Source organism: Syngnathoides biaculeatus, chromosome 13 (assembly GCF_019802595.1).
Source record: "Syngnathoides biaculeatus isolate LvHL_M chromosome 13, ASM1980259v1, whole genome shotgun sequence".
Classification (NCBI taxonomy): Eukaryota; Metazoa; Chordata; class Actinopteri; order Syngnathiformes; family Syngnathidae; genus Syngnathoides; species Syngnathoides biaculeatus.
The window spans coordinates 5,964,494-5,988,882 of record NC_084652.1 but is presented as its reverse complement, the minus strand read 5'-3'; the positions used below and the strand labels follow the sequence as shown (position 1 = coordinate 5,988,882).

At 39.0% G+C, this 24,389-nt stretch overlaps 2 protein-coding genes across 5 annotated transcripts in view; both read left to right on the top strand.

The window, feature by feature from the left end:
• The window catches only part of insra (insulin receptor a), a 62,777-nt gene extending 61,532 nt beyond the window's left edge, over positions 1–1,245 (top strand). For both annotated transcript variants that reach the window (XM_061839922.1, XM_061839921.1), the window contains exon 21: positions 807–1,245. In XM_061839922.1, the coding sequence (XP_061695906.1) occupies positions 807–1,161 (355 nt within the window). In that variant the 3' untranslated portion in view covers positions 1,162–1,245. The remainder of the gene's footprint in view (positions 1–806) is intronic.
• Positions 1,246–4,436: 3,191 nt separating this feature from the next.
• The window catches only part of arhgef18a (rho/rac guanine nucleotide exchange factor (GEF) 18a), a 20,123-nt gene continuing 170 nt past the window's right edge, over positions 4,437–24,389 (top strand). The window contains exons 1-20 of one of the 3 annotated variants that reach the window (XM_061839917.1): positions 4,437–4,669; positions 10,355–10,468; positions 10,690–10,784; positions 11,793–11,933; positions 13,109–13,359; positions 14,014–14,139; positions 14,661–14,778; positions 14,862–15,113; positions 16,234–16,310; positions 16,382–16,572; positions 17,476–17,534; positions 17,614–17,793; positions 17,865–17,990; positions 18,515–18,627; positions 18,705–18,764; positions 19,892–19,939; positions 20,023–20,499; positions 21,230–21,554; positions 21,707–21,787; positions 22,335–22,531. In XM_061839917.1, the coding sequence (XP_061695901.1) occupies positions 10,395–10,468; positions 10,690–10,784; positions 11,793–11,933; positions 13,109–13,359; positions 14,014–14,139; positions 14,661–14,778; positions 14,862–15,113; positions 16,234–16,310; positions 16,382–16,572; positions 17,476–17,534; positions 17,614–17,793; positions 17,865–17,990; positions 18,515–18,627; positions 18,705–18,764; positions 19,892–19,939; positions 20,023–20,499; positions 21,230–21,554; positions 21,707–21,787; positions 22,335–22,483 (2,943 nt within the window). In that variant the 5' untranslated portion in view covers positions 4,437–4,669; positions 10,355–10,394 and the 3' untranslated portion in view covers positions 22,484–22,531. Of the gene's footprint in view, positions 4,670–9,065; positions 9,246–10,354; positions 10,469–10,689; positions 10,785–11,792; positions 11,934–13,108; positions 13,360–14,013; positions 14,140–14,660; positions 14,779–14,861; positions 15,114–16,233; positions 16,311–16,381; positions 16,573–17,475; positions 17,535–17,613; positions 17,794–17,864; positions 17,991–18,514; positions 18,628–18,704; positions 18,765–19,891; positions 19,940–20,022; positions 20,500–21,229; positions 21,555–21,706; positions 21,788–22,334; positions 23,586–24,389 lie in introns of those variants that run through there. The other 2 variants (XM_061839916.1, XM_061839918.1) reach the window with 2 other exon arrangements.

The window sequence follows — 24,389 nt, the reverse complement described above, 5'->3', positions numbered from 1 at the left end:
AAAGTTGCATCTTATAGCCAGAAATTTGGAATGGGATTTGCTCATGGGAGTGGTACAAGTCAAAATATTAGATACAATTGTAAAATCTAGCAATAACACCCAAAATATGTCAAACCACTCTTAAATATACAACCTAATATCGTAAAAAATACGCAAATGTTTTATGAGGTAGTTGTGGCAACAATGCGAGATCCACTGACCAAAGGGTAGGTAATTCAAATCCAGCCACGATTGTCTGTTGTTGAAAATATTAGACAAAAAAAATAATAATGTTTCAAAATATATAATTAAAAAATGGAAACAAATGCCCTATTTACTATCTCACAGAACAAATACAGAAATGAAAGGAAAACTAAATATGCAAATCGAAAAAAAATCTGAAATATTAGAAATTATAGTTGTACTACTAATCTTATTTGAAATATCATTTGAAAAAGAAACAAAATATTAGACAGGCATGAAATGCTAAAACTATATCGCAATACTAAAGAGAACAAAGACAGTTGTTAGATGAAAAGGACAAATTGAAAAAAGTTTAAATATTAGCATATAGCATAAACCGCAGGGTTGAAAGCGACAACAATTCTGAGATTCCACCAGATGGCGCCAAAGCGATGTATTCATTGGTTAGGCCAGAACACAAAAGCAGAATAGTTGAGTTTTTCAGAGTCATGGAGGAAAAAAAAAGGTCAATTTCCCCCCTCCAAATTAAAAAAAAAAAAAAAAATGTGAATACAGAAGCGCATGTGCGTAAGAGTTTGCCGTCATCCAGTCTATGATTTATTTATTTATTTTGCCAATTCCAGACACAACCTGATGCAGATGTGCTGGCAGTACAACCCCAAGATGCGGCCGTCCTTCCAGGAGATCATCGAGATGCTGCGGGACGACCTCCACCCGTCCTACCGCCAGCGCTCCTTCTTCTACAGCGACGACAACAAGCCGCCCGAGAGCGCCGACGACCTGGACCTGGACGTGGAGAACATGGAGAGCATTCCCCTGGACCCCTCGTCCTACTCGCAGCGGGACCTCCGCTGCTGCCCCCCCGAACTGGACGGGGGCGGGGGAAGTTACGAGGAGCACCACATCGCCTTCGCCCACATGAACGGCGGCAAGACCAATGGACGCATCCTGGCTCTGCCGCGCCACAGCCCCACCTAACCGGACACCCCCACATGTTCCGTTCTTTTATTTTGATTTTTTTATATATATATATATATATATATATATATATATATATATATATATATATATATATAATATATATATATACATAAACACACATAAATCACACTCTCCAGAGAACCCCTCAATGCATATCTCAGGATTTTTACTTTTTATCACTCACACTACAGCGCTTTGTGTACGTAGAGCCTCCTGCGTCTTACCTCTGTACATAGATATAAATAGAGAGAGAAATATGAATATTGCCAAATTTGTGGATAAAGGATTCAACTGTGAAACAAGGCTGCTAACAAACCGGGAAAAAAAAAACTCATTTTGATGAAAGCAAAGGATGAAAAAAGTACATTTGAGGCCCCCCGACAAGGCATCTGAGGAAATCCATTACCCCCCCTCTGCCCCTCCCATCCCCAAAAAAATGGAACCACCATGAAAAATGTTGAAAAGGGGTTCTCCACTCCGTCATGAAAAAGGCTTGATTTTGTGGTTATTGTGGGGAGGAAAAAAAAAGATATGAAATATGGACCTCCCGCCATGGCATCAGAGGAAGCGAAACCCCGCAAAAATATGAAAACCACAAAAAAAGACGTGACGCGCTGCCATATTGAAAGCCTTCGTTCTCTGCTTATTATGAAAATAAGTGAGAAGGAAACGACAGTGGCGCCTTGACATACCAGTGACACCACTTGGGAGTTTTTTCAGATCCAATGCGCCTTTTTTTTTTTTTTTTTTTTTTTTTTGCTTTGGCTTATGAGTAAAAATCCGAAATATGAGTGCTGTTATTGTGCTCACTTCATAACAAACAGCAGTCGGGCAGGTACTGTACAATCCTTCCAAAAAACGTCTTCAAAGACAATTCCACTATTTAAAGCAACCACATGGATTCACCTCAGTCGAGTCCATTTTAGCTTCATGCTAACAAACAATGCAGCGCGCCATAGACGGGCGAAAGGATTAGCTTCCTGATTGCAGTGCTATAACACTATAAGCTAAATGATATTTTAAGATAAAAGCGCGTCGACACGCGGACAGATAATATTCTTTATCCTCTTCGAAGAAGGACTCATATTTCTTTGGCTTACTGTGAAACTGTGACCGGCTCCATGTAGCCGTTTGACCTCTGTCTGTATTTTACTGCCCCCAGGCGGCCATGGCAGGCGTGGCAAAAGGAGCGGCACAACGTCCCACGAACTGAAGCGAAAACTGTTCAAATTCTTTACATTCTGGTGAATGATGTCATGACTTTGTTTTGATGAAGTACATTATCACAGAGTGCTATTTTTGGTTGTAATTTTTTTTGGGGGGGTGGAAGGAATTTATTCTCCCTTTCAATGCAGAAAGATGGTATGGGATTGTTTTGAGTTACAAGCGTGGTCACGGAGCGGATTAAAGTCCTATCTCAAGGCACCACTGTACATGTACGGGGGGCATCAGTGGAACCGGAGGCATCGCTCCCCCACCCCAACAACAACAACATAAAAAAGAACGACCACCATGAAGAGGTTGATAAAGGGTTCCCCACTCGTGCGTCCAAAGGCTTCGTTCTCCGGCTGTTTTTGTTAAAAGGAAAAGAAGAAAAAAGTGACCTTCTAGAAACTCGAACAAACTGCTTGAAGGAGCTGGTAAATGCTGAGTTTTGTTTTTTTTTTTCTTTTTCATTTTTCTTTTTTTTTGTGTGTGTGACACTGCAGTATTTTAAACCAAAAATGACACACAAGACACATCACAAAAAGATCACCTTTTTCATCATGGGCAGGTTTTATTTATTGGTTTCTGTTCCACATTTACAGCTGAAGGATATTAAAAAAAAAAAAAAAAAAAAGAATGACAACCTCTTATTGACCAATAGCTGCTTTTTCTTTTTAAGTAGCTGTTAAAAACAGACACCATGTATCGGTTTTTTTAATATACCGTGTATATATACATATATACGGCGTATCCATGAAATGATTGATGTTTTTTGTACATAGCTCAAGTTGTCACTTGCAGAAAAAAAACTTTTTACATGTTGCTCTATTATATTCAATTTTTTTTTTAATCCAAACTTGTGAACTCATGATCAACCAACAGCACTTGGTCTTTTTTTTTTTTTTTTTTTTGGCTTGGCAGAAAAAGGTGTTTTGTTTTTGTTTTTTTTTCATCATCGTCGTCCCTCACGAGATCAAATAAAAATGTAAATAATGCAGCAAGGTGCATACCGCAGGAGAGCATTCTCTTCAGCTTCCTGTTTATTTTCTTTCAACGTAAAACAGTTAAATTGGAACACTTGCAAAGGCGAACCAGAGCCAAATCATTAATGCTTTAAAGATTTGAATAATGTCTTAATAAAATACTGGAAAGTGAATATAAATATTGGGTGGCGGGGTAAATAAAAAAGTCCACCAATACAAGATTACAATAATTTGAATACAAAACCAAACAGAAAATGCATGAATTTTGGGAGAAAATTACAATATTGGACAAAAATACAGACTAGTATACATTAGGAGAAATATATGTAAATTGGGAAATATTACAAAAACGTGAGAAAAAAATAGTAACAATAGGAAACACCAAGTAATTACAGACATGTAGAATGAAATAATGCAAATTAGATGAGAACATGCAAAATCATTTGAGAAAATGTGAAAAATAAAATATAAAATAGGGGGAAAGTATGGAAAAAAAACACCAGATCCAGAGTGCACAAATTGAAAGGAAAAAAAAACTTAAAAAAAATTGAGTGCATGCTAGAAAAAAAAAATACCAGTTTTAGAAAACAGACAAAAAAACAGATACGAAAAATGAATTACGAAAATAAATAAAAACGAAAAATGCAAAATTATTAGGTAAAAATACGTTAAGAAATGCGTACACAAATAAAACCATTGAGAAATGGGGAGGAGGGAGGAAAAAAATTATAAAAACTATCAATGAGGAAAAGGTCCAATTTGTGTAACATCACCATCTGCTGGAAAAATAGAGGAACGTTTTAAACGTAATTCATGGCTCATAAAAAATAGTACAAATATTTAAAAAGAGGAAAACTGAAAAAAATATATAAATATAAAAAAAGGAATTCAGAAATACTGGGAACATCTTGAAAATATTTAGAATATAATTTTCATAATTATTATTCGATGATTATGACATTAAAAAGTATACATATATTGGATATTTTATTTTTTTTGCACTACTTTTCAATGAAATATGTTTTCCCATCGAAATTAAAAAAAAAAAAAAAAAACAGCGACAATGTTGTTAGTGTTGAAGCCGAGAAGGGCCGCTCCACAGGAGGCTGTTCCGTCTTCCTGGCGGGTCACCGCCCTCCCTTCGCCGCTTCAGGAGGCTGTTCCTCTTTCTTGAGCGCCCTCCCTCCCTTCCCCAAGGAGGCGTGCACTTGTTCCTCGGGAGTCGTCATCACCGGCGTTCGCACTTGCTGCCATCCGCAAAGCTGATTTGAAACCTCTCATCTGCTGGAAAATATTTTACAAAACCCACCTCACAGGTAACATATCCAAACATTGTGACGTTTGACGGGCGGGCGACATTTTGTCTTTTTTTTTTGGTGACCAGTTGTTAAGAAGACGAAACGAAACTGGCTAGCTTGACCTGTTTGGAAACTTCAGACGGGCTTGTAAAAGAGATAATTACAGCCTCCTTCTGTTTTGTTTATGAAATAACATACTTTAACGTTTGAAAAGTTTATGTTGGTGTCGGTTGAAGTGAATGGCTAACAAGTGTACACATAGTAGCAAACAGGTAGCCAAGTCACCTGCCCACCTTACACTCGCCACCTGTTTATTTGCTTAGCCCGAAACTGTCGATTTTAAAAAGGGCACCCCGCCGGGTTAGTTGACTTCTTGTTATCGTATTTGTTTATTTGCAGCTTTTGCAGTCGACAACGTTGTGACAGAAGGCAAGTTTTGTTGGTTTTAGTGTTTGTCTCCCGTCCCAGTTTCATCTGTCACGTTGCGCGCGGATTGATACTGTGAAGTCAGATTGTAAAAAAAGTAGTGCGTTCGTCCATGAATTCAAATGGCCTGGGGGGGAAAAAAAGTATGACAAGAAAAATTGGGGGAAATATTAAGGGAATACCAAAATATTACAACAAATATCCTAATAGGGAAAAGTAAAAATCTCTCGAAATAACCAAACAAGAAAATGTGAAAATGCACAATTGTCTGAAAAAATGTGCAGAAATTCTAGTGGAATGATGCACACAAATATGAGAGAAAATACAACCCCCCAGAAATGTAAAAGATGCACCAAAAATGAAAAAGACAGCTATTAAAGGGAAAATACGACCCTACCATGAAAAAAGTACACTATTTAACGTAAAGACAAATTGACAAAAATCTAACTTGAAAAATAGTGTTAGAGAAATATTAGAAAAAAAATATACAGTATACTCATTAGGCAATGTAAGGTTGTAGAAATCAGATATGACAGAAAAAGACTTAAAAATATCATAAACTTAAAAATAGAAAAAAATGCAAAAAAAGTGAAAAATATAGAAATATTTAAGAAAATAATGAACAGCAATGTTAAGGGGCTACTGTACATACTGTAAATATTAGATAAAAATTACACAAATAGACCGCACCAATATTACAGAAACAAATTATGAAAAGTTGTGGAAAAATAATTGATGAATATCAGAAAATCTAAAAGTGATAAGAAAAAAAATGAAGAATGGACAGTAATAGAAATAAGTGGAACACTGAAATACTAAGAGCAAACAAAGACAAAAATGCATAAACTTTACATTAAAATATTGCAAAAACAAATGTTAGATGGGTGGCATGGTGATCAACTGTTTAGCACATCTGGATCACAGTTCTCAGGACCAAGTTCAAATCTGTCCTTGTGTGTGTGGCGTTTGCATCCTTTCTCTGCGTTTCATCCCAATTCCTCAAAAACATGTATTTTAGGTTAATTTAAGGTTGAATGGTTCTTTGTTAATCTGTACCCTGCCATTGGCTAACGACCAGTGTCGGGTGTATCCTGGGTCTCGCCCGAAGATTGCTGGAATAGGCTCCACCACAACTGTGACCCCAGTGAGGGTAAACAGTGAGGAAAATGGACGGATGGAAGAGTAAGATGCAAAGATCCGAATGTAGGAAAAAAATACCAGTAAAACTACAAATGATACGACAACAACAAAAAATTACGGAAGCACAAAAATTATAGTAATTGCATAGTTGAGTCCAATTGCTTCCATGACCAGGATGACAATCAACACAGAGCAGAAGACAAACAATTATTAGAAAAAAGATCCAAAGATATTCCATGCAAAAAAAAAACAATTCTAATTTAAAAAAAATAGAAAATGAATCAAAGGAAATAATTTAAATTAAAGAAAAAAATATATTAAGTGAATCATTGCACTCGTGCAGCAATGTTTCTATGACAATCAACACAGAGCAAAAGACAAACAATTAGAAAAAACATCCAAAGATATTTCATGCAAAAATATTTTCTATTTTAAAAAATAGAAAATTAATCAAAGGAAATAATTTTGATTATAGAAAAAAATAATTATTATTAATTATTATTGTTAATTAAAGATTAATTGTATCATTGCGCTCGTGCAGCAAAGTTTCTCCAGTCGTGCAGATGTAGGGGGAAAAAAAAGGCTGGATAAAAGTCCCAAAATATTGAGGATTTGGAATGGTGGGACGTGTCTAGACATGCCTGAAACTGAAAACGTAGCCTAATATGTTCAACTTTCATTGACGTTGTCAAAGACTATTATTGTTAATTGTTGTCATAATAATATGGTTGTAGTTAAATTGGTGTGCAAGTAACTACCCTGCATCATGTACGGATCAAACTAATGTGAATTAGATAATCAGTTAATATAGCCGATATTTGAAATTGTGGCGGCTAATAGTGTACTTGGCATGTTTGCAAGTACTGGTAATAGTAGTAGTTTTGTGTGTGCCACAACAGCAAACAAGCGGACTAAAAATAGTATGGGGATCGAGGAAAGAAGAAGTTATAGGACGAGGAAGAGAAAGAAATAAAGAGGAAGAAGATGCACAAATTGAACAAACAAATTTTTGAGGTGAACCCGAGAAGCAGCTTTTTCTGTGCTGAGTCGTGCGTACAGTGCAGTGTTTCCCGTGTGCGCCCTGCAGCGGGCCACCTGGCAGACTTGCTGTTCTCGTTCTGTGTGCTGTGTTGTTTTTGCGGGAGAACGACCTGTATTTCTTTTTGAGGCGTGGCCGTCCCCTCACCACAACAGTGTTAAAGGGGTGGAAGGGGGTGGGGGCGGGGGTCCTTTTCACTTGACGTACATGTTGAAGGGTCAAAAGCTCTCGTGTACTTCATTGAGCAACTTTCAGCAGCTTAAGAAACTTTTTCTCAAAACATTGCGACTTTATTTTAATCAAAATATATACAAAACATATACAATATCACCTTGATTATCAGATCATATACCGTAAATTCCAGCCTGCAGAGCGCACCGGATTGTAAATCTCACCCAGGAAATACCATTTGGTACATATATATGCCGCACCTTTGTAAAACCCGCAAGTACCCACATTGAAACACGAGATATTTACATGGAAGACGGTATACAGAAAGAGTTTTCAAAGTTTTAACACCTTAGCTTGGCATAACATAGCAACAACACGGCAGCACAGCACTAACAGAGCAAGTTAAAAAAAAAAAAACATCCCTAAATCACTGAGACACGGCAGTAACTCAGCAGAAACACGCAAGCGCGGCGCTAACGCTAGTTAGGCGGTAAAAGGGCCGGTAAAACAAAAAAAAACATACCAGTAAAAGTCACTTCCTCAGCACATATATTCCACTGGTCTCACTCTCACCTTTTCTGCTTGAGTGCCAGCTTGCGGCCGTTACAAAAAATGCACAAATTAGCCTCATCACCGCATAAGCCGCAGAGTTGAAAGAATGTGAAAAAAGTCGCGGTTTATATGCCGGAAATTACGGTACTTTGTTTATTCTTACTTCTTATGAAGTATTTTCTTTAGGGAGGGCTTCAGTGTTTTTTTTTTAATTCAATTGTCGGTGAAATAAAGCTTCACCTGGAGTTTAATTTATCCAGTTTTGTATTTTTTTTTTTTTATCAGTCATTCATTTGAGAATGGCATCAGTGTTTAGTTGATGTTTTTAATATGTTCTTTCAGGATGGCATCACTTTTTTAACCAAATTTTATTTAGAGAGCACCATTTTTAAATAAGTTATTCAAGGATGGCTCCACTATCTTTAATTTGTAAAATGTTTATTTTTTATTGTAAATTTAGCTTTACTGTTTAATTTTGTTTAACTTATTCACATTATTAATGGATGGTTTCACTGTTTTGCTTTATTTGTATTTTATAATGTAATAACGATGAAGAATTCCTTCAGTATTTTATTTTTTCAGATTTATTTTGATTACTGATCTATTTTAAATTTAAATTCTGTAATTGATGTATTTTACTTAAAGAAGGCTTCATTATATTAATTTTTGCATTTTTAAATAATTTGGTTTATTTTGTCTGCAAGTAGTTTCATTATTTTTAGACTTTATTGGCCTAATCAGAATCATCTGATAACTGGCTTTTTTTGTTTTGCTGATTGGCTGATCGGTTTTAATGTCTGATGTGATCAATGATGTCATTGATCGGCGCCGAGAAAGACATTTACTTGTCGTCGCCGTTGTGCACAGTATATCTGAATCCAAAATCTAGTTCATCTTTACATGGTACTATTTATATAATTTTCTCGTCTTTTGATGTCGTACTGTAAATATCCGACGGCCAATAAAGACGGCCAGCAAAGTCATAAAGTCCTGGTAGGCATTAATGAAAATGTTTGTTAGATAAACAACAGTGTGTGTTTGAGGCGTGTCTGCCTTTGAACTACTGTTTATTTTCCTGGCTTCCGAATATCCCGATAATACCTCGAGCGCTATCGAGAGCAGCCTGACGACCCGCCGTGCTGAAAGTGGGCCGTCTACAAGTTGACGGCCACGACGTGGCGTCAAAAGTGACTTTGATGTCACTTCAAATGGCTGCCATGTGCTCATTACGAAGACATTAAGATGTGCGCGCCGCGCCCTCGTCAGGTATGAGCAGATTAAAGACGGCAGCGGATCCGCTGTCACATCTGCGCCGTGGCGCATTTCCCACACTACGTTTGTAGTTTTTTCTGCAAAGCTGGTCGGACCTGAGCTCTTGGCAGGTCTCGATGATTTAGCGTCACTGCTGCGTTGTTTGGATTTGAGCGCTCTTCTCTTGTCTCCCTTTTTCAGGCAGTTGCCGTGTCAACACATTGACACTAGCTGAAATAATTTAAACGCACACTCTGCGTTATCTCTCTGGGTTCAAGCGTTCGCTTAAGGCAGATGGGCGACCGACACTGAGATAACTTTTGTTCACCTCCAAGCCAATTTTAAACCCCGTCGCTAACCAATACTGAGGAAATGACACTGCTACATTGCCATCGGTGTATGGCTTGTATCGTATCGTAAGTTTACTGTCCCTTGAAAACAATTAATGGTTAAACTGCTGGCCTGGCAACAAAATCGAATACACTGTTGCACAAAACTCGCTCTGTGATGTCACCTGGAAAGTTGGAAAAAAAACAGCAACTGTGTTTTGAAGCAGCCATTTTGGCTAAATTCCAGGGCCTCCCGTACTTTGCCGAACTCTTCACTATTCCCCCAAATAACCCAAATTGGTCGCAGGTATACCAGAATTTTGAAGCTTTCCATCTCTTTAGCGTAATTTTCCAAGTCGTTTTAAAATGTTTTCAGAAAACAAAACAGAAAAACACAACAAATTAATCAGGAAGATTTATTCAACTTTTGCAGGTTACCATGTCAATTTAGAACGAATTCAACAAGCACATTTAGTTTTTTGTTGATATCGTCACATTTAGTGGGGAAATCCATTGGTTTGCATTAACACTTAAATGAGAGAGGATTTAACATGGCATTGTCAAGATAGAGTACATATTACATGACCTATCGGATACATTGTTAATGCAAACCACTGGATTTCCCCTTTAAAAATGACTGTGGCAGTTATGAAATTAGGATCAGAAATTGTAGGCAGAGAGTGGTATCAAACTTTGATGAAGGGTGTGAGGTGTCCGATTCTAAATTCTTGCCCCTTAAAATTATCGCTTTTCGTTGGTCAAAGTTTGAAGTTTTTTTTTTTTTTTCCTGTTCAGTATTCCCAATGGCATCCTTGCCTTCCTTTGGGGTCCAGGCATGACCGTCACCCCCACCAAAGACAAAGCTCAGCCCGGTTCAAGCTCGCACAAGGACGCTACAGCAAGCTTCAGGTGAGCCGGTAGCCGTGACTGATCAACTGGTTTCTCGTCATACTTGACACACATTTCACATCCCACACAAACTGCTGAAGAAACAAGACGCATGTTAATTATGGGAAGTTGTAAGCCAGGTTGTGTGTGAATTGTGAACAGCTGCTTTTTCTTCAATTTGTTCATTACCTTTTAAGCAATGTTACTTAACACTCCCCCACCCCCAACCCCCCCTAAAATAGATCTGATCCAGCACGGATGGATGAGGTGGAAGGCCTGCGGGGGAGGCTCGTCATTGAGGATGCCATTTCCCTGGCCGAGCCTATCAACCTGGAAGGTCAGCTCCTTTTTGGCACTGGGATCACAGTGTTTATTTTTTATTTTTGGTGGGATTGGATCTATTGGTTTTGGAAAGCATGACTGATTTTTAATTTAGTAATAATATTTCATGTGTATTGGGTCTAATGCTTCGTTGTGCACGTTTTTGTACGATGAATAACACGTTGGCTGGTTTCAACCTGGTTTAATGACCTCTGTATTATTATAAAGGAGACACATTCACGAATGTTCACAGAGCTCTCTTCACAAAGACCCTCAAAGCTCTTTTACAACAAAGCCATGAAAATATGTGGAGGAGACAAAAATGCCTACCTTACACTTAGAAGTCAGAAACAAAAGAGGACGTGATCTCGTCTGGCCACCCGATAAATGTGGATTAAAAATAAAATGCGCAGCCTACTTCCTGTGTTTCTCAGATCTTGCACCAACACTTCAACTAGATTTTCCCCCTTACCTTGAACATTTTTAAACACCCAATTCCTTATATCAGTAATAGCGATGAAAAGAACGAAAAAAAAGAATAAATGCCAGAGCACGTGCTGCCTTTCAAAATAAGAGTGCGCTTCCATGCCCTGTCCCTATTATAGCGCACAACATCACACCATTACACATGTTTTTTTGGGCGCCTATCACTCAAGGTCATGTTACAGGTTGAAGAGAGCAATCTCAAATAAAATTAATTCAAGGAATACAAATCGAGCAAAACACAGAAATAGTAGAATAAAGACCGAGCAATAAAATGGCGCAGAGTAGTCTAAAAAAACAAGAATAAATAGAAGATAAAACGTGGGAGAATGTTCTTAAAAGGACCCCATGATGATGAGACATGCGGGAAGTGGAGCAAGTTAAGTGGGTGGGTCTGTTAAAATGGAGGATGTAGGCATTTGTAATGGGAAGCCAGTGATGTTGGTGCAGGACAGGTGTGATGCGATGATGTCAAAAGTGATGGAATGATGAAATAACATTGAGGTCACACCCCGAGTGAGAATCAATGTGTGTCCTCCAGATGGGCATTACTCTCTGCTGCGAGGCGGGCTGGAGCGCGACAGCCAGAGCTTGGAGGCGGAGTCTTGGAGCGTGGCGGTCGACCCGGGCTACCTGAGAACTCTGGACCGTGAGGCTGTGAAAAGACAGGATGTCATCTACGGTGTGCACCACCTTGAGTCTAAACAAAGAATACATGTCAGTGCTTCTGTGTGCTCCTCCAGAAGCAGTGACAAGTGTGCCATTTAGGTTTTGGTCACTTATGATAATTGCAAATTACACAAAGTTGATGATGCTTATTGTCATACAGTAGTAATTACGTCTGTTTTATTTTTAAAAATTACATAGCCTCTGACTATAAAGGTTGGGGTGTTGGAAATGTTGCGTTGAATGCACTAAACTGAAGTGCCAGGATATTTCCGTCTACAAGGAACTACACCACTTTAAATTGTGAAGTTTTATGTATCCTTAAATGCAGTAATTACGGAAACTGCACTAGTCAGCCTTGCATTGTTTTGTTTTGTTTTTTGTGGAAAAAAAAAAGGAAAAACAAACACGATTTACTTAATTCTCATAATATTCCAAAGTCATAATCTTATAAGGTCTTTTTTTAAAGATATATTCTTTTTTCAAGCAAACAATGTTGTGAAAATTTGTTTCTCAGGTGAATTCAGATTTTCCTTGTTTTGTTTCACCAGATAAATGTAATTTTGTAAGAATAACCGACTTTTTCAATCAGTATGAGAAGTTTTGTTCAGTCAAAATATGAAATAATGAATTCTTTACTATTTTTTTCCTGCTGAAGGGTCTGCATTTTTCGAGATTAAAAAAAAATTAGAGAATAAAGTTTTCTGTTGTAAGGGATACATATGTTTAAAAAATATCTTTCCAGGATATACACTTGATAAGATTACAAGAGTAAAATTGTATTCTCTTCAGGATTTAAATCACAGGTGTCTTTTTTATTTTCAGAATTAAAAAAAAAAGTGTATTTTTTAATTAAAAAATGTAATGTTGAAAAATAAAATTTTAAAAGTGGTGTAATTCCAAATATTACTTGCATACCATTTATACTTATCACATTTTTTAAAATTAATTGTTAGTAGGTAAGTTTCTTGCATGGCCTTAATATGGTAAATCGTAAATTGATGGAATATTTAATATCAATTTTAAATGTCCTATTAGTCCTATTTCAGTGTGAAGTGTGTGTGTGTGTGTGTATATATATATATATATATATATGTGTGTGTGTGTGTGTGTTGTGTGTGTGTGTGTGTGTGTGTGTGTGTGTTTTTGTTTTTTTAAATTATTTTTTTTTTTTTTTTCTCAATTTGCCAGAGCTGATCCAGACAGAGATGCACCACGTGCGCACGTTGAAGATCCTCTCGCACGTCTACATGTACGAGCTACGGCAGTCCACGCTGCTGGAGGACGACAAGATGGGGATCCTGTTCCCCGGCGTGGACGCCCTGCTGACGCTGCACCAGCACTTTCTCGACTGCCTCAAGCTCCGCCAAAGTCAGAGTCAAGAGGAGGGTAGTCCAAGCAGCTACCAGATCACAGAGTTGGGCGACATATTGCTCTCGCAGGTAGAACACATTTTGAATGGCTGGGAATCTTTTTTTTTTTTTATATATATATATTTTCAACCCACTGTATTTAATTGTATATTTTTAAATTGTCAATGTAAAAAATACCAGGGATTGGTTTTTCTTTCACACTTCAATTTATATTTATTTGTATGGTATATCAATTAATCATTGGATTTGCATTCATTTTTTCGATATCATTTGAACAAGTTTTAGCTACATGAATCTGTCCTGAACAGCTGCAAAAGCAGCCGTGAATTACATAGAAATGCAAATTTGCATAGGACAGTCATTGGTATAAATGAGAAATAAGACCCTCCGTCTTGGATGTCACTAATACCAGGGAATATGTTTTCTTTTACGTATTTTCATTTATTACGTTATTTATTCATATATTATTTTGTTTTACATACTTTGGTAACATTAAAAAATTAAGATGCTAAAGATTTTTGAAAATTTTATTTTCACGTCATGTTTTTATTGTATTATTTTTTTAAATTAAAGATATAATGAAATACAAAAGAATACATTTTACATTTTATCTTGTTTAAATATCATTTACAATAATTTTAAATGTCAAAAATATTAAAAAGGTGTTTTTATCTGCAGGTTTATACTAAAGTTTTCTTTTTTTTTTTTTTCCATCTGTGGTAGTTTTCCGGCTCCGTAGGTGCAAAAATGAAGGATTGGTACAGTGTTTTCTGCAGTCGTCACACCGAAGCTGTCACCTTGTACAAGGAGCAGCTACAGAGCAACAAGAAGCTTCAAAGCCTAATGAAGGTATGTGGGGCGCCAACTCTCAGCCCAGTGTCGAAACCTGAGCAGCGGCAGAATTAGTTAGGCTAGGAGCCAACAGACGGATCAGTTTGCAGCTGCAAATTAGGAAATAAAAAACATTTAAAAGACTCATCTTAAGGAAATAGCCTCTAGCGTGCTCGCCACGCACATGCAGAGTTCCTTCACCCAAGACTAAACTAGGCTGGGCCAAGATTCATAAACCCTTTCTAGCAAAGGCTAGAGGACATGATAGCACTGTCATGTCAAAGCCAAAAGCTTAGCAGAGCTGCAGTATTAGCACAGAGTAACAATAGAACCTTGTTATCAAGGCACACTACGGTTATGTTTGTATTAACAGGCGCTACAACACAGAATACAGGAGGTACAATATGTACAAGGTAGAGCTGTATTTTACATTTAAACATATCTAATGTGTGTAAAATATGTATGGCAAGTAACTTCCTGCAGACCCACGATGTGTACAGTAGGTTCTTTATGACTATTAAATGTGTCTCTTCTGCCAGAAAATTGGTCAGCTGGCCCTGGTGCGAAGGTTGGGCATCCTTGAGTGTTTTCTGCTGGTGACGCAGCGTATCACAAAGTATCCTGTCCTGGTGGAGCGACTTATAAAGAGCACTGAAAGTAAACAATGAATGGGATTATTATGATCATACAGATAATTTTGCAAGCTGTTTTACGCTAACAGAAATTCCCGCTCCTTTCAGGCGGCACCATCGAGCACGAGTCTCTGCTACAAGGCTTGGCGGCCATCAAGGAGGTCATCTCTCAGGTGAACGACCACATCAGAGAATACGAGATGGCCTCCCGGCTCAGGGAGATCTGCTTGCGCCTGGAGCCAAAGTCAGCAGGCCGGCTGAAGGACGAGCGGCTGATCCGAAGGGAGGATCTGATCCAGGGAGACCGGACACTGCTGCACGAAGGCCTGGTCACATGGAAGTCTTCTGGCAGACACAAAGGTTGAAACACAAATTTCTATTTCAATCTGGTGTGGTTCACATTATTCCTGTGGACAAATCCATATTGTCCCATTTTATGGCTGTGGTTTTGTGATATGCTGAAGTACCTGAAACCCTGTGTATCCGATTGATTTGATTGGCCGATAAAACATCAACTGGAAATTACTTTTACAACTAGAAATCCCTTTAAAACCGTCCAAAATAAGTTAAAATGTTTAAAGTGTGTGGCAAGGAAATTTCATGGCTTAGAGATTTAAAAAAAAAAAAAGTTGTTTATATGGTTTCTTGATATCACAGAATTTCACGTGTGGGTGTGCAAGCTCACTCCTGTGATGAATGGTTGTTCTAGCAATTAAAAACTCCATTGTTCTTATTATAAGCTCAGGGTGGAAGTTTCTTGTGGGAACAGTTTTAGTCATCAGATAACAAAACACTGACCTAATGGGAGGGATGAAACTCCAGACAGTTATTTCTATATGAGCCATTAAAAAGTCAATTTTCCATATATCCGCTTTATGTATTCATTCATTGAGCTAGTAACAGGAGCCGCAAAGGAGATGTACACAGACACATAAGCGAGGGATGGGGGCTAATTTAACATTTTAAATGCATCTGTGGCAACTTGTAGTCAATTTGTTGTTGAGGGATAGTGGACGTTTAGTGGAAATTGCTAGCCAGACGCTTCCTCATAAAGCATAACAAGCCCAAGATTTATTCAACTCGATAATGAAAGCTTTTTCTTTAAATTCCGTACCACTTGTGGCCTTTTCAGTTGTCACTGAAATAGCTTTAATAAAAGAATTGCAGTTCTTAATTAAGGATGTCGACACGCAATGGTGTAATAAATTACAGTTGGATTAAAATGTATTATATTTAAACAGTTAATTTGCCAACTATTGTGAAGTGTCTGTTGAGTTGCGCGAGACCGTGCATCAGAGCACTTTGTCTCATCCGGTCTTGCAACATATTTGAATGTCACTGCCTAAATGTCAAAGATTTCAAATGGGTAGAGATAAGATATCGGTTTGCACGAAAAGCTTATTAAGAGTATGTTCAGAAGTTCCCTCTATTAGACTCCGGTCTGAGTTGAAAAATCGGTGACTTGTATAATTTTCTGCAGACATCCATGCTGTGCTGCTATCAGACATGCTTGTTCTGTTACAAGACAAAGATCAGAAGTTTGTTTTTGCGAGCGTGGTGAGTGTTGCCTAAAAAATCTAGTTAATTTACCTTTCAAAAGCACTCAGACTTGCTTTGTTATCTCACAGGATAACAAACCATCAGTAATTGCCCTTCAAAACCTGATCCTGAGGGAGGTGGCCCACGAGGACAAGGCCATGTTCCTCATTTGCGCGTGTACCTCTACGCCGCAGCAGGTGTACGAAATGTACGAGCTGCACACCGGTTCTAGGGAGGAACGCGTCGTCTGGATGGCTCGCATTCGGGATGCCATAAACCGGTGAGAATACTTGGTTGTCTGGCGTCTGCTTCTGCATATACCCCAGCTTCTCAGCCAAATTTGCCTGGGATAGGCTCGATGTCACACTTGACCAAATTCACAAGGTTTATTTGTATAGTGCAAGGGAGCAATTAATAGTTGCCAAGAAGACCTATCACGTCTCCAGTGAAGCCCTGCTGATCGTGGAGGATGTGTACCGCAAAGTGAAAATCTGCGAATAATTGACGCTCATTATAATTGCGTGGGGGGAATCTTTTTTAAATTAAAAAAAAAAAATTAATGGACGGGGAAAAAAAAACACAAATCCGCAGGGGATCAGAAAAAAAATACCGCAAATAACCAAAGGGTTCTGTCAATCACGGGGGATAGGTTCCCTCAAAAAATTCCCAAAAAGATGAATGTTTAATTATTATTTTTTTTACCTGTACTGAATTGTTCACTATTTTTGTGCTCAGGCTGAAGCAATAAAAGTCTTACTCTTGCACCATTTTAATGCGAAGGAACTATGTTGAAGTGTGTTGGAAGAGTTTAACCCATTCAAGGGCAGGGTGGCAATTTTTTGCCTTATTGATATTTAGTCTTCTAACAGGCCACAATCAAAGAAATAACACTTATTTTTCGTGTATGGTTAAGTTATGATAACGTCACTAATTTATAATCTTGTCCCAAAAGTGCTAACTTTGACCAATGAGTTATCCTCTCCTGATACCAAATTATGGTTTCAGATTACAACACTTAAATATTTTGATATACTGAAGGGTATAATGCGTGAAAGTCATGATGTCCCAAAAATGGGACGCTGCCCACAGATGGGTTATTAATATAGACAAAAGCAGTGCTTCGCTGCAATCACGTGGCATCTACACGACTGAGTGATAATTATTGAATTTTGTTGTTCTCCAGTTGCTCGGAGGAGGATAAACTCTACCAGGAAGTAATGAGCAGATTGCAAGAATATCAAGGTAAGCGTCAAGACATTTGTGCGCTTCCATGTTATTGTTGATAATGCTTTTTTTCTTTTTCTTTTTTTCTAATGAGTAGAGCGTTTGAAGGTTAGGGATGAGCACATCAAGCAGTGCCTCTCCGAGAAGTTGCACATCTTCAGCATCATGTATGAAGACCTGACGGGGCAAGAGAGTCCCCCAAGAGGGCTGTTGCTGCGAGGGGACCCCACTGACCTCCAGCAGGGTGAGACGCTGCTCAAAGGAGTCATCAATGAAGGTAGGAGTGAAGTCTAAGATTGTATGTCTGAGATGTGTTATTCATCTAGTTGTTTAAATTTCTTCATTCAGTGGAAAATCTTCAAAACCTGCTTTTCCACACAAAAAAAGACTCCAGTAACCTGCCGGGTGGTGATCATGTGTTACAGTGGAGGTCACACAAGGGACCCGAGGCCGGGGGTCCAGCAAACATGAAAAGTAAGCATTGTTGGTCACGTTGGAATAGTAAATCCATCATGCAACCTGCCAGCGGCTAAGATACTGTAGCAGGCTACATTTGTGTTCCAAATTAAAATGCACGTAGGATTTGATCAGTAAACATTTGAGTTTCGTTTTGACTCTTTTGCGCGTGTTATGTTCCCTGTTTAACTGGATCACTATCAGCCTCAAAACAGGTTCGATAGTTTCCCAGGTAACCCTAGTTACAGGAAAGTGATTTATTCCATTTTAAGATAGTTGTAGAGTTGATGCACAAAGGGAAGAAAGATAATTTATAGAACTCAACAAAGCTTTGTTCTAATGAAGGCACACTCAGAAAAGTTTCTAAAATAGTTGCCATGAAAGACAGCACATCAACCCAGGCTGCAGAAAAGACCATCTAAGGGAGGAAAAACTGTCATCCCCTGACCTCAATCCTATAGAAAGCATGTGGAGACTGAGTTTCTGCTGTCTTCACCGCATGGATTTCAGTTGTTATTCCGTTTCTTCATTGTATTGCTTAGGTCACATGACCTCCGAAGGAGAAGCGGCCAAGTGGTCCGGCAGCGGCGGTGTTGAGGCCGAAGATGCTCAGCTACAGGAGACGACGTACTACTTAGAGAGCAAGGAGGAACCTGTGAGTGACAATCACAAAAACCTTAGTTGAGCCAACAAACTCATCGTCTGAAACCTCCCTTTTGCTGTCTCGCAAAGGCCGACGAGGACGCGTGCATGGCCGCATTTGCTTCACCCAACAGCAGCTTCCAGGCAGAGGTGACGCTTTTCCTTCGGCACGTTCATATGCTTTGGGGTCCTCTGTTTAAGATGGCGCCACTCGAGACGGCGACCAAAATGGTCGCATAGGTGGCATTTATTTCAGTAATTTCATTCAAAAATTAAAACTGGTGTATTAAATTCAGTCATTACACACAGACTGATATATTTCAAATGGTTGTTTTAATTTAGATAACATCTAAATTATGACAACCAATGAAAATCCCAAATTCACTCTCTCAGAAAATGAGAATGTTGCACAAGATTTATACAAAAAAACATCTGAAGAAATGTTCGCCAACTTAAAAGTATGAACATGAAAAAATATGAGAATGTACTGCACTCGGTATTCTTAGTTGGGGCTCCTTTTGCCTGAATTACAGGAACAATAGAGTGTGGTGTGGAGTCCATCAGTCTGTGGCACTGCAACTGCTGCTGTGAGAGCCCAGTTTGCTCTGATAGTGGCCCCGAAAAATCCCCAGCACAATTTGGCAAAACGTGCCTTTTAATCAGAAAAAGAACAGTCTACAAAATTGGACTTAATCAAAAGATACTATGATAATACAGTAATATATAGTTTGTGCATCATGAGTTCATGCTTAAATGCCTAAATGCAGATATACGTAATTGTGCTGCTCCTTCTACTGTGCGCGCCTTGGCCACAAGGGAGCAGTGAAACATATTCATACATACATTACATAATAAGTACAGAACGCTTATTCTAAGCTTAGTAAATTGCATTTTTATTAGTCTTTTTGATAAGTATAAACAACATATTCCAGTGAGTATCACCATATTGTGTGTTTACTTGTGTTGCTGCACCCTTTTTGCTCAAATATACATTTCTCAAAGGGGTATAACCCCCATCATATTGATACCAGTTATGTTAGCATGCTTGCGGCATTTTGAATTGTTTGTTTGTGTTAGAAACAAATTTTTTCACATAAATTTAGGTTTACCATGAGCTAGGAACTATGAAAAGTTTCTAGCTCAAATGTTTGTTTGGTACTCACCACAAAAAAATCTGCCATGCGTAGGCTCATATTCCACAGTGCCTGTGTCTTGGGTTACTCGTAAGTCCAAGGTGGCGCTGTAGTTCACATCATTTTCATTCATTTTCTCTCCAGGTGTATGACCGTGTCATAGGGCTAGCCCAGGGACTGTATACATTACAAGTAAGTCGTGAGCTGGTTTCCCACTACCACAACAAGTCAAATTGTGTGCGACGATGGTTATTTTTAACATCTCTCCAACCCAGTTCATCGTGGCCCAGCAAGACAGTCAGATCGAGCTCCAGCACGTCCTGCGGTCGCACGGCAGCAGACTGTCGCGGCACTCCGGCAGCGCCTTGCTGGAACAGGAGAGGCAGCGCAACCTGGAGAAGCACAAGGAGGACCTGGCCAACCTGCACAAGCTGCAAGCGCAGCATCGCGAGGCAGAGCAACGCTGGCAGAAGGAGCGAGAGCGCCAGGGCGCCTACATGGAGGCACTGGAGGCGGAGTTAAGGCATCGGGAGGAAGAGTGCGACCGACGTGAAGAGAAGCTGAGAGAGGAGAAGGCACAGCATGAGAGGCAGTGGGAGAACTACCAGCAGGGTCTGGAGCGCCTCAGGGTGACCACTAAAGCCGTGGAGAGGGAAAAAGAGAGCCTGAATCAGGAGAAGGAACGTATCGAGGACAAGTTGAAGAAGTACATGGAGGCCGTAAATCCGGGGCACGGCAACTATGATGACCCAGTGAGTTGAACCCAAAAATATTGCAATCATGGAGTGCCAGCTTAACTCAGAACTTATACGACCGTTAAAAACTTTGCAGTCATTTGGATTTTTGGAAGAAAAATAAAAAACACCCACGCTCTTATGGAGCAAAAAACAACAGATTTGTCACGCAGCTCTTAAATTGTGATTGCCCAAACTTGCATATTTCAGTCCACTTCTAACTTGACGAAACTTGCAGTAAGTTGCAGATATTTCTGCTATTGTTTTTGCTGTGGATGTGGTAGAATTAGCACATGTGCATACAAACACTAAGTTGGTTCATGAAGTAATTTAAGTGAGTAAACCAAATACATGCCAATGTGCATGTGTTGTCATTTTTTTGGCAGTTAAAAATTGAAATGGCAGGTGGGTGTTTACTCCCATATATTTTTTAATCCGATGTACATTATCTGATTTTTAAAAAATGTAGATACTCGTAACTTGAAGCTTTTTAATTGAGTGCTTTCTTAGTCCTACTCATGTAAATATTTGGATGATTGTGTTGTACTTTTACTTGAGTCATATATATGTCAGGTCATGTCTATAGCATCAGCACCTCAAACTTGAGTACAATATTTGGCAACTCTGCCCACCTCTGATTTTATACCCACGCGTATGTGTGTATTTATCGTGTATATATACAAACAAACAAAACAATGGGCAGCATAGAAAGAAAAGTGCTAATGTTTCCAACATGTTTCTTCCCCAGTACATCAACCTGTCTAATTACCAGTCATTCAGAGGCAGCCTCGCTAATGGCGGTAACGGCGGCAGTTCGCGTCCGCACATCCTGCTGGCCAGCGCCCGCGACCCCAACAAGGAGACCCCGCCCAAAGTCCCGCCTCGCAAGGAGAGCATGAGCATCCCTCCGGTGGCCAAGTCCGAGCTGCCCGTGCACCTCGTCAGCGCCACTAATCAGGTACACAAGGCGGCCGGCGTGGTGCAGCAGATCCCCACCAAGCTGGCCACCCTCTCCAAGGGCAAGGAGAGGGGCTTCCGCATGAAGGCGACGCACCAGAGGGCCCACAGCGCAGGTAATCATCATCACCTTCCTCAGCTTGTCTGCTTTGCCTTGTGTTGTGCTGAATGATACTCAGTTTACTGAGTACTATGCCAACTATGCTTACTATCTACAGTGTGTCTAACAGTTTGTTTCTCTATGTGGGTGACATCGCTGTGCTCGCAGCTTCTATCGACGTGAGCCAGATTTTGCCCATCCGAGTGACGGGGAAGGAAGGAGGGAGTCCCATGGCCACCTCCCAGTCAGGTATCAACAGTAAAAGATGGTCCCCAGGAGTTATTGGTTCAAAAAATGTTTATTCTTATTTTATATAGCCATCCTTTCAGTAGAATCCAGCAGTTGGTCTCATTTGGGTCGCAGCTTGAAGGTGAGCTGGAGCCTTTAGGGCGAGAGGCTAGACTGGTCGCCAGTCAATTGTCGTGCACATGTTGCCAAAGAAGCATTCAAACCTACAGAAGATTTACCGTAATTCCCGGCCTACAAGCTGCCACTTTTTCCACATGCTTTCAACCCTGCGGTTTATGCGGTGATGCAGCTAATTTGTCAATTTTTTTCTAACGGCCGCAAAGGGGCACTCGAGCGGAAAAGGTAAGAATGAGACCGGTGGAATATATGTGCGGAGGAAGTGACTTTTACCGGCCCTGTTAGCGCTGCGCAAGCGTGTTGCTGCTGTGTTACTGGCGTGACTCAGTGATAAAGCATTTCAGACTGTGTAATTTGGCCATTAGTTGAAAGTGGCTCATGATCGCCCCCAGGCGGGGCTCTCATTTTCCCAATTATGTATTTCCCTTAGATGACGGCAACTCATCGGGACACGCCGGCACCCTGAAAACGTCACAGTCCTGGCACTTCCGAAGCGGCGTGGATGCCCCGCCCCCGGCCCCGCCCCCTTTTCCGAAAGAAGTGCTGGCGAAACCAACAGAGAAGGTGATATTCCTTTAATTCACACCACTGCAAAACCGAGGAGTGGAAGGACTGAGTCACTCTGAGGTACTAATCTAATGTTTTTATCAAAACATTTATGCATCAGTGGGAAAAATGCAATGGGGAGGACAAAAAAAAAATGAAAATGCAGGAGCCATTTTGCACATACGACAATTGAAGTTGAAAATATGATGTTCCATGTTATTGATGTTCTTGTATTGCCAAAGACTTTTTTTTTTTTTTTTTTTTGACAAATGTATTTTTTTAGTGAAATGAGTGACATTTTATGACCTTTTTAATTTAACACCATGTGGAATCTACTGTAAAAGAGTTCTGAACAAGCACAGTTTTTAAATTAAACAACTGCAACTAAAAACAACTGCAATATTAAAATATTTTGCCTGTTTATGGTGAATATATATTTGTTTTTTATGATGGTTAAATGATACAGTTTTTTGTTAAATGCATTTTTAAAATCAAAAACATTGAAAATATTTTTATTATCTGAAAAAAAATAAATCACAAAATCTGAAAATGCTATTTTTTCTGTCTAAATGTTCTTTGTTTCAAAACAATTGTATCTTTCCCCAACTTAAAGAAATGCCGAAAATATTAAAAAAAATGGTTTTGGGGGGGATTGGAATCTTTATTTATTTATTTATTTTTTCCCCATGTTTTTATGTGTACCATAATTCCTGGCCCCCAGAGTGCACCTAGTTATAAGCCTCACCCAGTACATTTGTAAAGGAAATACTATTTGGTGCATACATATGCTGCAGCTGTGTAAAAGCCGCAAGTGCCCACATTGAAACATGAGATATTTACAAAGAAAGTCGGTACACAGAAAATTTAACGCTCGCGGTGCCGCGCTAACGCTAGTGCTGCTGTGCTAACACGGAAAAAAACCATACTGGTAATAATCACGGCAGTAACACGCTACCACAGCGCTAACAGGACTGGACCGGTAAAAGTTACTTCCTCGGCACATGTGTTCCACCATTCTCACGCTCACCTTTTCCGCTTGAGTGCCAGCTTGCGGCCGTTACAAGAAATGCACAAATTAGCTGCATCACCGCATAAACCGCAGGCTTGAAAGGGTGTGAAAAAAGTCGCGGTTTATAGGCCGGAAATTATGGTAATTGATTTTTTCTTTGTCATGGATAAAGAAACAATTTGCCATTTTTTTTAATATTAAAAATGAATTTTACTTGATTTACTTAAAATATCCTCACCCAAAACATGCCAAGTATCTCTCAATCTATTAATTGTAAAATGTGTTTAAGACGATATCATATGGTTGTCAGATTTTAAATTTTTAATTGTGGATAATAAAAAAATCAAAATATCTTCATTTGAAATAAACTATTTTTTGTTGGATATCAAATTACAAAAAAAGCAGTGATTTAATTTTAAATAAAGTTTCTCTTCTGATCAAACATATTTCCTGTGCTTCTGAGATGTATTCAAAACAGAACATTTTTTTTTTACTTTTCAGATTAAAAAAAAGTCTTTTCGTGGAATGAAATATTTGATGGATGGGAACACAACATATGCCATAAAGGGATTATTTTTACAAATAAGATCTTTTCCGGGTGTGAAAAAAGTTGCGGGTTATCGGCTGGAAATTACGGTAATTCAAAAAAATTTTTTTTTCTTTAAATATCTCACAAATTACTTTTTTTTTTTTCTTCGTTTTAACCAAAAACTGTGCGCGCGCGTGTTGACACACTTCAATTTTTGTCTCACGTCTGAAGTCAAATCAGACTAAACCTCTCCTGTTTCAGGTCAGTCAGGATCACCGAAATTATTTAATTCACATGGTGTTCTGGTTTAAAAGAACAAAAATATTTAATTATTGATATTTCTAAAGAAAAAAAAATTAAGACACTTCAGTAATCCCCAAAGTGTGAATTGATTAGTCCTT